This window comes from Dipodomys ordii, unplaced genomic scaffold, assembly GCF_000151885.1.
Source record: "Dipodomys ordii isolate 6190 unplaced genomic scaffold, Dord_2.0 Scaffold36, whole genome shotgun sequence".
In the NCBI taxonomy this organism is placed as follows: domain Eukaryota; kingdom Metazoa; phylum Chordata; class Mammalia; order Rodentia; family Heteromyidae; genus Dipodomys; species Dipodomys ordii.
In genome coordinates, this window is record NW_012267252.1 from 1,975,837 (window position 1) to 1,992,779 (window position 16,943).

General features: G+C 49.6%; 1 protein-coding gene across 1 annotated transcript; it reads left to right on the forward strand.

The window, feature by feature from the left end:
* The first annotated feature begins 2,670 nt into the window (after positions 1 to 2,670).
* On the forward strand, positions 2,671 to 13,271 carry Golga7b (golgin A7 family, member B). Its single transcript, XM_013017579.1, has 5 exons — positions 2,671 to 2,728; positions 9,400 to 9,525; positions 11,655 to 11,807; positions 11,910 to 12,011; positions 13,161 to 13,271. The coding sequence occupies exons 1-5, from the start codon at positions 2,717 to 2,719 to the stop codon at positions 13,269 to 13,271; spliced, it is 504 nt and encodes a 167-aa protein (XP_012873033.1). The 5' UTR covers positions 2,671 to 2,716.
* The last annotated feature ends 3,672 nt before the right edge of the window (positions 13,272 to 16,943 follow it).

A 16,943-nucleotide genomic window follows, 5' to 3' on the forward strand; every position in this document is an offset into this window, starting at 1 on the left:
GCCACAGCTCCACTTCTGCTTTTTGATGGTTAATTGGAGATAAGTCTCATGGACTTTCCTGCCTGGGCTGGCTTTGAACCACGATCCTCAGATCTCAGCCTCTTGAGTAATTAGGATTTCAGGTGTGAGCCACCAGCGCCTGGATTGAGCTATTCTTTGAACACACCTTGCTTACTCCTGCCCACAGGCCTAGCATTCTGGCCTTTTCTCCCAGGTATCTGTATGTCTATTTCTCTCTCTCTCTTCATGCTTCTGCCCAAATTTTATCTTACCAAAAAAAGTTTTTCTGACTATCCCTTCTTCCTCTATCACCATCACCTTATCTCTAGTTTTCTTCCTAGCAATGATTACAACTCAATATATTTTTACTTATATGTTATAGACTGTTACTCCATCACTATGTAAATTCAACAAGAACAGTCTGTGTATTTAATCATTGCTATACCCCAATTCCTAAAAGAGTCTGATACAAAGTAGGCATTCAACAAACATACATTGAATGAACAGATTTGTTGAATGACCTCATCCAGGCCTCTTTTCAGTCCATGGGTGAAGAATCATTTTCAAATGGTTGTCAAATTAAACAGAATCAAAATTATCTGGGTGTGGTGGCACACACCTATAATTACAGTAATAGAGAGGCTGAGGTAGGAAGATGGTGACTTGAAGGACAGTGTGAGATATATAGTAACATAGTCTCAACACAACACGCACATATACATAACACACACAGAGGGGAACTGCCAGGTGTGCAGGCTCATGAGATGATGTGTTCTGTGTTCATGTATTACTGTCTACTCCTTCACATGGAACCATTTACCGAACCATAGTGTAGAATGAGACATTTGTCTTTAATTTCTTTTGCTTGAGACTGAGTGTGCTCCTTTGGGAATGTAGCTACTGTTCTGACAGCTTGTGATCTACAACATATTGGAGGGGGCAGTGAAGTTGGAGGGTCCTGGAATACACAGGCCCTGGAATATCACTCCCTTGACCTTGGGCAACTTACTCAGTTTCTCCATTTGTAAAGTGGGAATAATAAAATGATAAAAAGAGCATGAAGCTCGTAATACAGGTGAGTGTATAGCACATGGTCTGGACCATATTAAATGCTTGATAAATGTTAGTTATTAGAAATGCAAAGATCTGGGGGGGATTGCTATTACTATGCTTTAGGGGCAATAGACAGCCCTATAGTAATAGACAATAGAGACCTTTCTGGTGGCAATACGTGGTTAGGTAGGAGAATGCTTGTGGTAGAACCTTACAATATCTTTCCCATTCTAATCTGTTGCTGTTTCTATGTCAATAAAACAAATGTAGTAAAAATGTTGACTAGAGTTGGAACAGTTGCACTGCTCTCTCAACTGCTCTGTATGTTTAGAAATTTCAAAATATCAAGTTGAATGAGAAAAGGAAGGGCCCTAAGTGTATACTAGTGAAGCCCAGTCTTCATATGTTAAAGAGGGCCATGAACTCAGAAGGTAAGACATGCACTGGCGTAAGACCAGAAAACTGGGGGAGCCTGGACCAGACATGAGTCTCCTGGCTGTCACCTCCTTTAGAATGGCTGTTGTCATTCACCCTCAGGCTGCAGGAAGCTGTTCAGGAACACCTACAGCTTCCCTCAGGGAAATGGGCGCGTGAAGGGGGCACTGGTATTGGGGGATTTTATTCAGGAAACAAATCGATCCTTTGGTTGGAAGATCTGGCACTGGGCCAGGCTGCCACCCATGAAGAGTGAGCATTCTGGTTTACAACACTCTGTAGGTTTTCGGTGGTGGTGGTGATGGTGTGTTAGGTCTGGGATTGCAGAGGGAAACACGAGGCTTCTACCTGGAGCTCCCTGAGAGAAGGGCCCTTAGGATAGGGGAATGGAAGGCAGGCAGGTATCTAAAGGAGGAAACGATTCTCGGTGCCCTGCAGCATCTTCCTCTAGCTAACGGGGTTCAGGATAGTGGGAAGGGGAGAAAGGAGGGGGAGGGAGGAACATCTCTGTAACCCGGGTGGTGGTAGTACGGTGCCATACAGGAAGGAAGGAGAGAAAGAAAAAGAGGGGGGGAGATTAAAAAAAGAGAAGAGGTTGTCTGGGATAGCATGCGGGAGGGACGTAGCACCATGCTGTTGGAAAGATTTAGAGGCCGCGCAGGTGCTAAGGACCCTCGGCTCTCCTCCGGCTGGGGCGCCCGTAGAGCCCCTCTCCTCCCGGCTCGAATCCCGAGCCGCGTAGAGATCGCCCGCTGCTGGAGCTCTTTCTTACTAGCGGGGGAAGGGCAGGTGGGAGGCGGGGCCTGGGCGGGGCGGGGCGGGAGCCTGCGGCCGCCGGCGGGGCTCCTCTCCGGCGGGAGGGCGCGGAGTCGGGGGCTGCGGCTTCCCCCTCCCAGCTCGCCCCGCGGAGGCGCTGGCCCCTCCTTCCCCCGCCGCCCCCGTCCTCGCTGCTGGCAGGGACGAACCGGGCCATTGCCTACAGGAACCCCGGTACGGGCGATCGGGCGGTGCGGAGACTCGGGCGCGGCCTCGCCTTCCCGGCCCGGCGCATCAGCACCACGGACAGCACGGCGCCCCTCGCCCCCGGCCCGGCATCCGCATCAGCACCGCGGACAGGGCCCGCGCCCCGGCTCGTCGCCGGCAGCCCACCCGCTTCCTGATCAGCACCGCGGACAGCCCTCCTCCTCCGGCCCCACGGCAGCCCAGGAGCCCCGCAGCGCCCCGGAACATGGCCACCGAGGTAGGGGCTAGCTCCCGGCCACGCTGACAGTGCTCCCACGGCCTGCCACCGCGGCCGCGGGGTCAGATCCCCACTAGGGCAGGAAGGGAAGTTGGGGGTGGGGTGAGGGTGGTTCCCAGGGTGAGTCTGCGGGGAGAAGGTGCGGCAGGGCGTAGGGCAGGCTTTGGGTAAGGGTTCATCTCCCCCCCCCCCTACATGGCAGTCTTGCCCCTGCCCCGCCAGCGCTGGAGTTGGCTCTAGTACCGGGGTGGCTCAGGGGGGGACCCCGGGCTGGGGTTCCCTCACCCCTGGACTGCGAGGTTTCCGCTTCCCTAGAGGGTTGGAGACGCAGGCACGCAGGCGCGTGAGTACTGGAGGGAAAGCCCTGGGCTCTGTTGCTATGCTGTGCACTCACCCAGCTTCTGAGGCTCAAAGCTTGGCCGAGGGCAGACTCCCCCTTACACCTGCATTTCCTTTGTAGGAGGCAGGGAATAAACCCATCCCGAGGCCCAGAAACCAATGGTTGGTTTTAATGAACTTCTTGCATGAATCCCTACTTTGGCAAACCATCCTTTCTTGCTTTTCTACCCCACTTAAGTCGCCTGCTCCAGGGTGTCTGTATTGGCCCCCAAGGGCTGGTGGGAGGCCAGGCCTTCTTCAGGGGGTGCCCACAGGCTGAATCAAGGGACTTGTTCACTAAGGACAAAATCTTGGTGCAATGCTTAAAGAGATCAGGAATTACATCCCCCCTACCTTTAAGGACCCTTATTTTGTGAAGAGGATGGAAGTGTTTTATGGTCCCACGTTATAAGTGATAAACCTGACATGAGAAGTGGGGGACCAGTTTGCTATTCACACAACATGTTAACAGCTGAACTGTTGAAGTTTTAGAGTGGAATCCAGGGCACCTGAGTCTCCCCAGTTCTGATGCTGACTTCCTTTGTGTTGTGTCCGCATCTCCAGCCCATCTGGGACACAGCCAGGAGAGAAGAGGCCTTCTGAATGATTCTGTGCAATGCCTCTGGGCAACCTGTGAGCAGCATAAGCTTACTACCAAGTGCTGAGTCTCCTCCAGAACAAGGTGCTGTTGTTTGCTGTTGTCTTTTGACGAGGCACAGGGTGAGTTAGGAGTGCCTGTTGCCCAGACAGGGGCAATCCCTGGGCATATGTTGGCACCTGGCTTCTAGATTGGAGGAATACAGAGTGTTCAGGAAGTGCCTTAGATCCCGAAAAGGGCGGGAGGAACAACAGGAGAAATGATGGTCACTTTTCAGAGAGGACTGCTAAACTACAGTAGAAGCTGCTGGTGTTGGATAGAAAGGAAGAACCTCAGCCACTGGGCACAGCAGGGCCAGCGATGTGGGCTGACAAGGCAGCTGCCTGTGTGATGTGATCTGATAGATTCAACAAGCTCATCTTTTCTAGCATCTCTCCTTCTCTGGCATCTCTCCTTCTCAGACACAAGATCCCAAGCCACAGGCTCACACCTCTAGGTTGAAGCCAGGTTTACAGGAGGCCACTGTTAGGCATGGCGACTGTGCCTTGCTCATAACGCCTCTGTGGATTAAGCACTTTCCTGTGTACAAAGCACCACTGCACACACAAATGCCTTTTAGCCTTAGAGCAACTCTGTGAAGTGGGCAGGGATGGTGTTATTATCTGCAATTAACAGATGAAACAACTGAGGCGGAGAAGCTTGCTTGAGCCATGTGAAGGAGCCAAAGAAGGCATCATTATCCCATTTTACAGATGATGCAACGGCAGTGCTGAGAAAATATGGCTAACAAGTGGCAGGAACTTGACTCTTTTTCCTCCTTGCCATTGTCTTTGTTGTTGATTCTGTATCCAGGGTTAGTAGTGTCCACTTAGCCAGTTGTGGAACCTAAGGGTGCTAGGGATCTTGACACATAGCTTTGATGCAGGAGGAATACAAAGGATGTCTAGGAGGGCCAGGCAGCTGGGCATAGACAGTTGGCCTCAGGTGGGCTCTCTGATGGCAGTGTGGAGGGAGGAAGCCCAGACTCTGCCAAGGCACAGGATGTGCTCAGAGTCTGAGATGGGTTGAGTCATTCTTCCGAGGCTATTAGGATTAAGTTGAGATTACTAGAAAAAAGAAATATGCTAGGAGAAGAAAATCTCACTTCCAAATTCCTACAGTCATTCCCTTAGGGTTCCAAAGATGAAGTCTTCAACTCCAGTAGTAGGGAGAGGTGGGATAGAGAGGATGTCTTTGGATGGAAACTGTATATTTTCTGTTTGGAAGTTGGCATGAGGGGGAGGGGCATTTGTGAAGAACACAGAGGCAGGACAAAGCCTCCTGAGCAATGCACTGACCTCGTTCCTCACGAACCCATTTCCTGAGCAGCAGACCTCTGCAAATGTATGTCACTGGGAGCAAGCTTTGCCTGGGGGGACAGTCCATGGATAATTGGGGAGTTCCTCTTTGAAAGAGGTTTCTACAAGCAGAGTTTGACTCCTCTGAGATTTTTAAGTGCACCTAAGTAGCATTATCCAAGCAGGGCATTGGGTCTGATCTCAGTCAATAGGTTGGGCTTGGGCCTGGTGTGGGCTAAGAAGAAGAATGGCTTTGTGCCCAGTTTTCCTTCCCCAGGCCCTACCTGGCTGCTTGTGACTTATGATACACCTCATTCTACCATGTTACAGCCAGGGAGCACAGTAATGGAGCATCAGCTGAATCCCATGATTCCCCCTCACCCCTACCCCCTTTTTCTTTTTGATTAGTACTGGGGTTTGAATTCAGGGCCTGGGCACTGTCCCTGAGGTTTTCTTTTCTCAAGCCTAGTGCACTACCACTTGAGCCACAGTACCACTTCTGGCCTTTTTTTTTTTTTTGTTTATGTGGTACTGAGGAATTGAGCCCAGGGCTTCAGGTATGCTAGGCAAGGACTTTATCACTAAGCCACATCCAAGTTCCTTCCCCTCTCCGATTCTTGACTTGTGCCTTATCTGCATTCTATGGAAAAAATGTCTTCAGAAATCACTGCTGAATTTTTATGAAATTTTTATGTGTTGACAGATTGGGGAATGTGGATGGGAGAAAGCAGCAGGGTGGAGGAAGCTGAAAAGTAGAGAGCATCTCAGGTCTCTGGGTCAGTTAAGAAACCCCAGCGGAGATGCTCAGGGGAAGCTTCCCAGAGGAACCCAGAGCTGCATCCTCAGAGAGAGGTCTGCTTGTGTTTTGGGATCTTCTTGTTGGATTTTGGAGCATTGTGGATCTCTGTTGAAATCCCTCTTGCTTCCTAGTGGCTAAGTAGCTGGCAAATGGCCTGAGATTTGGCTCTAGCTTTTGTCTTTGTTTCTAACCTGGCATTTTTAGCTTATGAGTCTGGTTTACATATAAGCCTCATTGGCCTGCTTAGTGCTTAGAAATTTAAGAAAATTATTGGAGCTATTTTAAAATCAAGATACCTGATATTAATAATAATCTTGATTTGTGGCTTTCCTTGGAAACTCAGAAGTGCTGGCAACCTGGGCATATTTGAGATAGGTTACAAGTTCTCTCATGAGCCACAGCCCTGCTTGCCCACTAACTGCTCAGCCTCTGCAAACATTTGCGTTCATAATCATGGATGTTAAGATAGACATCTAGATTGTCAAAGCTGAGAAGGGCTTCAGTGATTATTATTATTGATTTCCAACTTCCAGTTGAAGAGATGGGGGAAGACTTGCCCATGATCACATGCTCCAGCATTAGGTCTTCTGCTCCCTCACTCTGGTTGTCTTTCTGTGCTTCACAACAAGACCAGCATGGTAGAGATCCGAGAGACCCTGTGTTACCTTACATCCTATTTTTTATGTGTCATTCTGTGATGTGTGGGCTTCCTGTAGGCCTGTAACACCAGGGCTCTGCCATGTAGAATATGTCTGATCCTATCCTCTAGCAACCATACCCATACTCTGCAGGGACAGAAGCAGGTCTCTAGACACTCAGAGTAGGATGATATCTAAGGCTCAGGTGATTAGGAAGAGTATTGACCTCTCTTACTCCAGAGTCTTGAGAACCCACAGCTCAAAGCCAAGAGTAAAAAAAAAAAGCACTGTAGTATTTAAGGTAGCATCCTAACATCTTAATAGCACAATATAATTGACAATTATTTTCTACTCCAGTAAAATTCCAGACAGGATTTCCTGATCAGCAAGTAGATGTCCCCCAGGTTGGGGTTAAAGTCCCCAGGCCTTTTGGAATTTGTGGTTCCATCATTTTGAACATGTGGCTCCTCTGCTGTCTGTGGAAAGGGAAGGAGCAGGGAGGGGCGACAGGTCCTCACGATTCATAAGTACGCATGCTACTCATCACTTGGCTTTAACTGCCAAAGAGCCTGGGATTCTAGCTGTGTGCCTAAGAAGAAGGAGAAATGAGAGGATAGCAATACTCAATAGGAAATGTACACATTACCTTACTCATGCAACCGTAACCACTCTGTACAGTATCTTTACAATAAAAATGTATATTAAAATAAAAAAAGGAGAAATGGTTCATCAGTAGGCAGACAATCACTAAGAAACACTGTCACGGTAGTGCCCAGCAATACGTGTACACAAGTGTGTACTTAGGTATGTGCTCTGGCTCAGGAGAATGTGGGGGTGATCTGAGTCCATGCCAGAATGACTGTTTTCTTGGGCTGGGAAGTTGGCTCAGTGGTAGAGCGCTTGCCTTGCATGCCTGAGGCCCTGGGTTCGATTCCTCAGCACCACATAAGTAAAAAGAAAAAAGCCGGAAGTGGCACTGTGGCTCAAGTGGTAGAGCGCTAGCCTTGAGCTGAAGAGCTGAGGGACAGCGCCCAGGCCCAGAGTTCAGGCCCCACCACTGGACCAAAAAAAAAAAAAAAAAAAGAATGACTGTTTTCCTTCTTGGCTTAGGCCTACTTACCCTTGGACAAAAAGATTCTCCCCCAAAAGGACCCCTACCCCATCTATGCTCTCTTCCCACTACATTTCTGGAATGATCTTCTTAGAGCTAGGAGGATCCATAACTAGATCTTGTAAACTGGTTTTAGAGAGTAGGGGATAAGGCCCACCACCTTTACCTTTTCTTTTGAAACCCAAACATTGTTAAAATCATAACCAGACAACACATACATTGTTAATTCACTTACAAAAGCATCCTGATTTTTCAGAATGATTGTAGGATCCTAGTATATATTAAAAGAGGATCTCTTTAGCGAACACATTGATTATCAAAATCAAGGGCTATTAGGACTAGAGAAGGGCTTATAGGTTATTTAATACAATCTCAAGACCGCAATTGCATCTCTTACACAGAGCCAGGTTCATCTGGATTTAAGCAAGTCTTAGGTAGGTTCTCTGATTTCTACCTTTTGGGAACCTTGATGCTCTAATGGTCAAACTCCTCTTACCTTATTGACTACCTTTTTCTATTTATTCTTTTCCTCTGGCTTTTAAGCATCTCCTACCTTAAATCCTCTGCCAGCAGAAACCCATCCAGCTTTGTGTCCTAACCCTTGCCCGCGGTACATCCAGCCACCTCTCATCTGCTCTGCAAACCAGTTGTGGCCCTGCTAAGATCTGCTTTGAGCCACGGAAGTAGATCTCACACTGCTGTCTTCATTGCTCCATTTGTCTAGTTTGTCTTTTCCTCTTTTTCCCACTCCCAGTCTGCCCTCACTACCAGTAACCCTAGCCTTTATCTCTTTGGTCTTGACAGAAGCTTCAGGAAGCCTTTCCTGAGTAAGCTTTTCTGTACCATTCATCACAGTCTAATTCATTATATATTTACTTGTCTTCCTCCCTGGAGCTCACAGACTTGTCTTTTGCTCAGCATCCCCAGAGCCTGGCACTAGTGGGGACTCAATAAATGAGGGCTGAGTGACTGAACCGAGTCAGCTTAATTATACTGGATGAACTGGCTATTTGTTCACTTTGCCTGCAGGGCTTGCTCTCCACATGGATCTAATGTTGGGCATGCTTCACCCAGTGGGATGCACGTCTCTAGTGTGGGTAACAAAGGTTGGAGAGGCAGAAGAAAGAGGCCCTGTTCTTTTGTGCCTTGAGCCCACTGCCCTCACATGCAAGGGTCTATGTTAATGTCAAGTTTGTGGTTTCAAACAAGGGGCAGAAATCACTCCCACTCCTTCCTATTAGAGAAAGAGATTAACTTCTGGCTTCAGTCCACTTTCTCTTCATTTTTTGTTTTTCTGGGAAAGAAGACGTCCTTGGGCCCTTTAGTGAGAGGTATGGGGTGTGAAAAACAACCCTAAGCATAACTTGTCCTGAACCTCAGTTTCCCTCAGAGTTCAGGGGCTGATCAGAGTCTCCTTTGTCCCAGGGGTTTCTGCCTCCAGCCCTGTCATGATCTGCACTTGCAGGGCCCATGGCTTCCTCTTCTTCATGGCTTGGTTTCTCAATCACAGAGCCTGCCACTAAGGTGGGTGTCTTCTTCTTGTTAAAATTGATGTCCTGTGAATGGTTCTGAAGCTTTCCTTTTGGCTCAACTTTGGTTTGGTTTTAGGCTTTTCTAGACCTTTCCGAGGTAATTGCAAAGTCCACAGTCTTTCTTCCCAGAGCACTTGTTGTGCGTCCCAACTCATCCTTGTTCTCTATGAGCTTTTCTGGTTTAAGCTCTGAAAGATCTGCATTCCGGGGAATGCCTCAGTTTGGGGTAAATGAAGAGGGAGGGTCACCCTAAGCACATCCTCTCGTCCATCTTCCAGGTCCATAATCTGCAGGAGCTGCGGCGAAGTGCCTCCCTTGCCACCAAAGTCTTCATCCAGAGAGACTACAGCGACGGGACCATATGCCAGTTCCAGACCAAATTCCCCCCAGAGCTGGACAGCCGGGTAAGGATACCTGTGTCTAAAGCTGAAAGTCAGGGCCATGACAGAACTTACTGGAATGTGTTTTCCCCCTCAGGATCGTGTGCCACCTATCGTCATAGGACACATAACTAGTTCTGTCACTTCAAGTGGAAGACTTTGTCTTTCTTTGAAGAAACCTCAGAGATTTTTTTCAGTTGCATGCAAGTCATCTAGAGAACTCATTACACAAATATGAATTCCCGATTCCTAGCAGGTCAACTACAGAGTGTTGGGACTGTTTGGGACTGTTGGTCAGGAATCTCCACTTATCAGTAGCTCTTCATAAACTTGGCTGTCTATTAGCATTTCTAGGGGAGCTAAAATCCTGGCTGCCCAGGCTGCACCCCAGATCACGGTAGCCCCAATCTGAGTAGGGCTGAGACATTGGCATTCAGCTAAGTCATAAAATTTTCAAATGTTTTAAATAAATAAAAGCACTCATTTTAACCATAACCATTTTAAACTTCAACTTTGAGGGCTTCCTAGGTGAATAGAGAAAAGTGTTTCACAGGTCCTACATGGAGAGTTTCTGGTGTTTCTTCTCACTCTTGGTTGCACGTTAGGATCACCTGGTAGCTTTTGGAAATAATCCATACTGGGTGTCCACTGGTGGTGGTTCTCACTGTATTAACCATCTTTCCTCTTCCCAGACTATTTGAGTCAGCCTCTCTTGGGGGTGAGGTTTGGGCAGCTTTAGAAGCTGCTCAGTGGGCAGTTGGAATTAAGTACCACTAAGTCTTTGTTGCAAAATAGTGATGGGTATGCTGGGTGCTAGTAGTTCATGCCTGTAATCCTAGTTAATCAAGAGGCTGAGATCTGAAGATCACAGTTCAAAGCCAATCCAAGTAGGAAAGTCCATGAGACTTTATCTCCAATTAATCACCAAAAATACAGAGAGTAGGGCTGTGACTCCAGTGGTAGAACATCAGCCTTAAGTGAAAAAGCTAAGGGACAGCATCTAAGTCCTGAGTTCAAACCCCAGTATCAGCACAAATCAAGTGAACAACCAACAATACCCCAAAATGGTGCTGCATGGCCAACAAGGTCAACATCCCTTGAAAGCATGTGTGATCTCAGAGCCTGCCTTGGATCTCCTGAATCCTAATCTGTTCTCTCCCTCTCCCTCCCTCTTAGTCCTCGGGCTTGAACTCAGGGACTGGGTGCTGTCCCTGAGCTTCTTTTGCTCAAGGCTAGTGCTCTACCACTTGAGCCACAGCACTACTTCCAGCTTTTTCTGTTTATGTGGTTCTGAGGAATCGAACCCAGGGCTTCATGCATGCTAAGCAAGCACTCTACCACTAAGCCACATTCCCAGATAATATGCTCTTTAGATTCTACCTATCTGAGTTAAAGCTTGAAAAGTATCATATGAATCATTCCTCCAAAAGGACTTGAGGACCAGAAAGAAGAAATAACTCAGCACCTTGTCTATCTGCTTTTCCATAGGACTTCTGATTTTCTTAGTGATAAAATTATATCTTCAGTGTGAAGAGACAAAAATCTAGGTGCCTTGTGATCAGAGACATGGCAGCAAAAGCTGAGAAACCAGAGGAAGAGTTGGCAGGGTGTTTCCCTGTTTCTCTTTGCCTTATATAAAGGGAGAACTTGATCTCCATCTGTATCTGCCTTGGCCTCCAGGGCAGTCATTTGAGGGCTCTGTCTACAGCCTGTCCTTCTAGACTCAGCCACTGAAGTACCTCATGGAACATGTGTTGCTTTTGTATGGCATTGCTTGCTGAGTTAGGTTCCTACGGATGGGGCTTTATGTAGCCTCATCTGAGGGTACCTTAGAGCTGGCCGGGGATGGGGAGGGCAGAGGGCAGGTATGACCTTCCATTTAGGCAGAACTGAATGGGTTTATGAGAGCAGAAAATGACTGGCCTAGCATGGGCAAACCATGGGTCCAAGGTCATACAGTGATGTTCTCGGCCAAGTCTGAACTAGATCCTAGGTCTTTTCCCAGGCCAGTGCTCTTTCTACTCTACCTGCAGCCTCTTGACATATGTGTGTGTGACATTATCTCTCTGGATCTGCCACTGTCACCTCAGCCCCACCTGTGCGTGTCCATACTGGCTAACCCCCATGTGGCTTTGTCCCCTCTCTCCCTCCAGATTGAGCGACAGCTCTTCGAGGAGACTGTGAAGACCCTTAATGGCTTTTATGCTGAGGCTGAGAAGATTGGGGGCAGCTCCTACCTGGAGGGTTGCTTAGCCTGTGCCACGGCCTACTTCATCTTCCTCTGCATGGAGACCCACTATGAGAAGGTGGCGCCTCCTTGCCCCCTCCCCCACCCTCCCTGCTTCCCCTCGCTGGGGTTTCCCAGCCACATGCTCGGCCATAGCCCTTCATGGCCCCTGTTGCTGCAGGTTCTCAAGAAGATCTCCCGCTACATCCAGGAGCAGAATGAGAAGATCTTTGCTCCTCGAGGCCTCCTGCTCACAGACCCTGTGGAGCGTGGGATGAGGGTTGTATCCTTCCTGGGTCTTGTGTCGATGGTGTAGAGCTGCCTACCTCCTGGGCTCCTTGATTTGACTGCAGGGAAATGGAAGGTGCCCATGGGGTCCCCATTCAACATTTCGTTGTTGATCACAGGTCCCCTACTACTTTTAGTTAATGGGGCTGTCTGTGAATTTCTGGGTTTATATTTGTTGAGCTACTTGTCACCAGTGCTTAATATTTGCCAGATAGCATATAATGGCCTTTGAGATAGGAGCTCATATAATAGTCACTGTGATACTAAGGGTGGGAAGTTCTAATATATCTATATCTATTTTTGTCAGTCATGGCCTGGGCGCTGTCCCTCAGCTCTTCAGCTCAAGGCTAGCGCGCTACCACTTGAGCCACAGTGCCACTTCATATATATATATATATCTTCTTATCCTCATGTACCCAAGTTAAACAGCCGGCTCAGGGTCATAGGGCAGGTCAAAGTCAGAGCCAGGACTGGGTCCAGGCTCACTTGAAGTCTGTAACACCCCTGGAGAAATGTCCAAATTCTCCCCAATCTTGTATACCCTTCCATCGTGGGCTCCACTGTTGCCTGTGCACAGATGTGTGAAGTGGGGTCTGGGAGGAGAGGACAGGGTTGCGTTCCTGGGGCTCTCCGGAGTTGTGGGGCCCGGGTGTGCCCAGTCAGCAGCGATAAGAGTACAATGGCTACAAAATAGCTGTTACTTCACAAACCCAGAGGAAGAAGAGTACCAAAGGTGCAGATGTGGAAGAGCATGCAGGACAGCGGAGCCCGTGAGAGGGCTCTTGCTACGGAGCCTGCTGTGTGCCAGGTGTGGTACATACCAGCCCCCAGATTCTACTAACCCCATTTTACAGGAGCCATCATTGATGGTTAACAAGGGAAGGGACTGGCCTCACTTGTGAGTGGACAAGTCAGGATTTGAATTCAGCATCCCGCAGTCCTCACACTTGCTTGTGGTAACACCACCTGCCCAACTAGGAGAAGACGATGCCAGTGTGGTTGATAGTGGCCGTGTGCCCACTCCCCTTCCGGGCGCTGAGAGTCTTGGTAATTTTGGCTGAGGGGGTGAACATGCGCCCGTGGGTTTGGTGAGGGGGCCATGGCTCTAGGCCTCCTGATTGAATCTCCTTAACCTGAGCCCCAGATCGAGATTTCCATCTATGAGGACCGGTGCAGCAGTGGCAGCTCCAGCAGCGGCAGCAGCAGCGGCAGTGGCAGCAGCAGCGCGGGAGGTGGCGGGGCAGGGACCCGGTGACTGGCCGAGAGTCCCTGCAGGGAGGTGTACGGCCGGAGTGAGGGCCTGGCAGACCTGAGGCGCCTGCGCTACCAGAGCACCCGCTTCTGAGTCCATTCTCTGCGCCCACTCTGCTGCAGACCCTGAACCCAAGTCTCCCCCTGCCCCACGGGTCTACCTCCTGACCTGAGGCCTTTTTTTTTTTAACCCCATGGGGTTGGTCTGGGTCACAGGGAACCAGATCTAGGGAAGGCTGCAGTGGGTAGAAGAGTGTGGACAACCTCTCTTCCCTCACTCCTCCCCAGACACCCCTAAGTGGGGCACAGAGAATTTTCACCCTGCATGATTCCTCCCTACAGCCCATGTCCCGTGGCCTGTCTCTGTGGCTGTCTCCCACTGTTGACCCTATCTGTAGCCACTACAGGACCCCTACCTGTCTGTGCCCCCACCATTGCTGAACTGGAGATTGAGGAGACAGGCACTCCTAGAACTTTGGCTTTCCCATCCTCCGCTCAGAGCTAGACGCCATGTCAGCCTTGCCAGTGCTGAGATTTTGCAGGCCCCCAGATGCCGGCTGCATCAGCCTGGGGCTCTGGGAGGTTCTGTGGGGGTCTGGGAAGTCTCTTTTGGGAGGGATGTTAGCCATGGGGAGCTTGAACTTTCTGAACTGGAGCCCATTTCTACAGATTAGAATCTGTGTGTGTGAGAATGAATGTGTGTATGTGAGTGTGCATGGGTGCACATCTAAGTGTGTGAACCCGTGTTTTGAGTGTGTGAGCATACCTGTGTGAGTTATGAGTGCACATGTGCAAGTGTGTAGGTGCATTGCATGGGTATGTGCCAATGCACATGTACGCAAGTGCACATGTACTCAAGTACATGGGAATAGTGCACATGTGTGAGTGAATGAGAGCACATGTGCAGGCATGTGAATGTCTTACATGCGAGTGCACACGTGAGTGCATGGATGTGAGGGCACTGTGTGTTCCCTTTGGTTTCTAGCTGATTGTGCCCTGACTTCTCTTGTTAGTGGACTGTGGCTACTTGTGTCAGTCTCATGTGGCTCTCTGTCAGGCACTTTGTTCTTTTCCTGGGCTGCCAGCTCTCCACACCTCTTGAATCTACTGTGCACATTCTACCAGAAGAGAAGGTGGGGTCCGGGGAGGGCAGAGTCAGTCTTCTGGTAGCCTCTGGTGCCCTCTCCTCACCTCACCATGACTACAGGGCCACAGATGGCTGCCTATTCAGCTTACCCAGACACCAGGGCTCTAAGGCCGTGCAGGTGAGACTTCCATGGATAATCGAGGAAGCTGAGGGCCTTCAGAGGGAAAGGCAGATTCGCCGTGCAAGGTCAGGGCTGCCCAGCCAATGGTGCCCTGGCTTCTAATGCCAGGGCAGTCAGTGGGAACGGGACAGCCTGGAGCCTGGAGCCCTGAAGATAAGCAGAAGGGGGCTGCCTACCTCAGCTGGCAAGAGGTGCTAGAAGTGAATCAGAAACACCAGCCACTGCAGGTAGCTTTCTGGAGCCACGTAGACCTGGGTTTCTGCAAGATAAGGAGTAGCTAGTGGGAGCAGGGACCTATTCAGAGAGTGAGAGGGGTGACCTCATCCCAGAGGGAACCAAGCCCCAAGGAGGCAAGGACCCCTGGCACTTGTATGTGCTCCCTGGAGCTGCAGCCCAGCATCTCCACTATCGCCCCTCCCTCCTGGTCATAGCCTGTGCCCTCCCATGGGAGGGCTGGGTACAAGCAATGCAGTGGCCTTTTATATTATTCCTTTTTTTTTCCAATAAAAGGAGTTGCCCAGCTTGAGGCTCCATGATGCTTTCTCTGCCCCACTGTGATAGGAGCAGTTCTGGGTACCAGGATCAGGTGCCTGAGCTGGTGGTGTGTGTGTGGATTTCCTTTGGCTTGGGTCGGGGTGGGGCGGGGGGGGGAAGCAGCAGATGTGACACGAGGCTGGTGGACTGTCATCTTAGAGCTTCTAGTTCAGTGGGAAGGTGGACTTTCCCTGTCTTTCAATATAAAACTTTGGGGGTAGGGGTGGTGGTAAACAGGTTCAAATGAAAGCCAAGACCAAACGAATTAATCAATGAATTAAGTAGTGCCAATTTCCCCCCTTTCTTGTTTTCTTTTGGTTTTTTGTTTTGCTGGTTCTGGGATTTGAACTCAGGGCCTTGTACTTGCTTGGCTTTCTGGTTTGGCTAGCCACAACTTGAGCCACCATACCGCCAGCTCAGCTTTCTGCTGATCATTTTGGAGATGGCGTCTTGAGACATAATCCTCAGATTTCAGCCTCCTGAGTAGCTAGGATTATGGGTGTAAGACTAGCACTTGGCTCACCTGGCTGGCAGTACCTGTCTCTTGAGTTCATACTCAAGATGAAGCCCTTTTAGGTGGGTCACAGGAGCTACTCAGTACTGAAGTAGAAGGGTATTGGAACCCATTGTTGAATCCTCCTTCTAGGGTGTCTATAGTTATTTTTGGCATTTTACAGATGAGACTGAGATTCACAGAACTTAAATTGCCCAAAGTCACACAGCTAGGAAGTGGCAGGGCTTGGCTTTTTACTGTAGGCAGTCGAATGCCTAAGTCTGGAAATCTATCCAGCATCAGAGCCTGCCTCAGTCATCCGAAGGCTGGGATCTGGCAGGTTCCCAGGGAAAGACCTGGAGTCGGCTGTGCCTGGTTCCAAGGCAGGGCTGGTACTTCCACGTTCCCTTCCCCTAGGCAGCCGAGTGTGGGTGGAACGTGCTCACAGATACACAGGACCTGCAGAGCAGCCAAGGGAAAGGCAGTGGAGAGACTCACCTTTGTAGGCCAGGTGAAGGGTGACCCTCCCGCCTGGATGTGGTGGTAGCTATGTCCCTGCATCCATGTGGCAGTCAGAAACAGGCTCCAAGAGAACAGGCTGTCCCCTCCATCCTCCCACAGGGGGCAGTTGAACTGGCATACTCTAAACAGCAGCTTGCTGCATGAGGAGTTCTGGCTGGCTTCCTTCTGGTGGTTGAGAGCAGGGCCTGTGTGCTGTCCACAGGGTTTATGGAAGCTGGAGGTGCCACTGAGTGGTGGAATCCTGTACTGCACCCAGGAGCCAAATGTGATGGTGATGGCGAACAGAGCTATGCAGCAGCTGTGAAATAGCCCCTACCACTCTAAACCAGCAGCAGCTCCATCTACAGCTATGGCCTCTAGAGGTGTGGGGTAAGAGAGGAATCCAGTGACAGCTACCCTTTCTCTCCATGGCCAGTGCTGGGTTACCTTTCAGGTACCACTGGCCTGGGGAGCCCTCTGAACCTTGGGGAGGACTTCTGGTGAAGAGGGGTCTGAGAAGAGGTACCCTTATCTGGTTTTGGCCTTACTATTCCCTCAAATGCTAGACAGAGCAGACACTATTCTGATTCAGGCCTGAATTTGAGCTCTGGCTTTGTGACATGGGTGCATGGTGAAGTTTCTCAGAGCCTCAGTTTCTTTGGTTGTAAAATACAGATATTAATACTTCACAGAATTGGTCTTCAACCTTGGCCATGATTTGTGTCGCTTGGGACCATGAAAAACTGCCAATATTGGGGCTGGGAAGGTGGCTCAGTGGTAGAGTGCTTGCCTTGCATGCATGAGGCCCTGGGTTCGATTCCTCAGCACCACATAAGCAAAAAAACAAAAAAGAACAAAAAACCCAGTATTGTAATTCTCA

Coding starts and splice junctions, on each gene's coding strand:
- Golga7b (XM_013017579.1), top strand. Junction 9,526..11,654: donor CCCCAGAGCTGGACAGCCGG/GTAAGGATACCT, acceptor CTCTCCCTCCAG/ATTGAGCGACAGCTCTTCGA. Junction 11,808..11,909: donor TGGAGACCCACTATGAGAAG/GTGGCGCCTCCT, acceptor CTGTTGCTGCAG/GTTCTCAAGAAGATCTCCCG.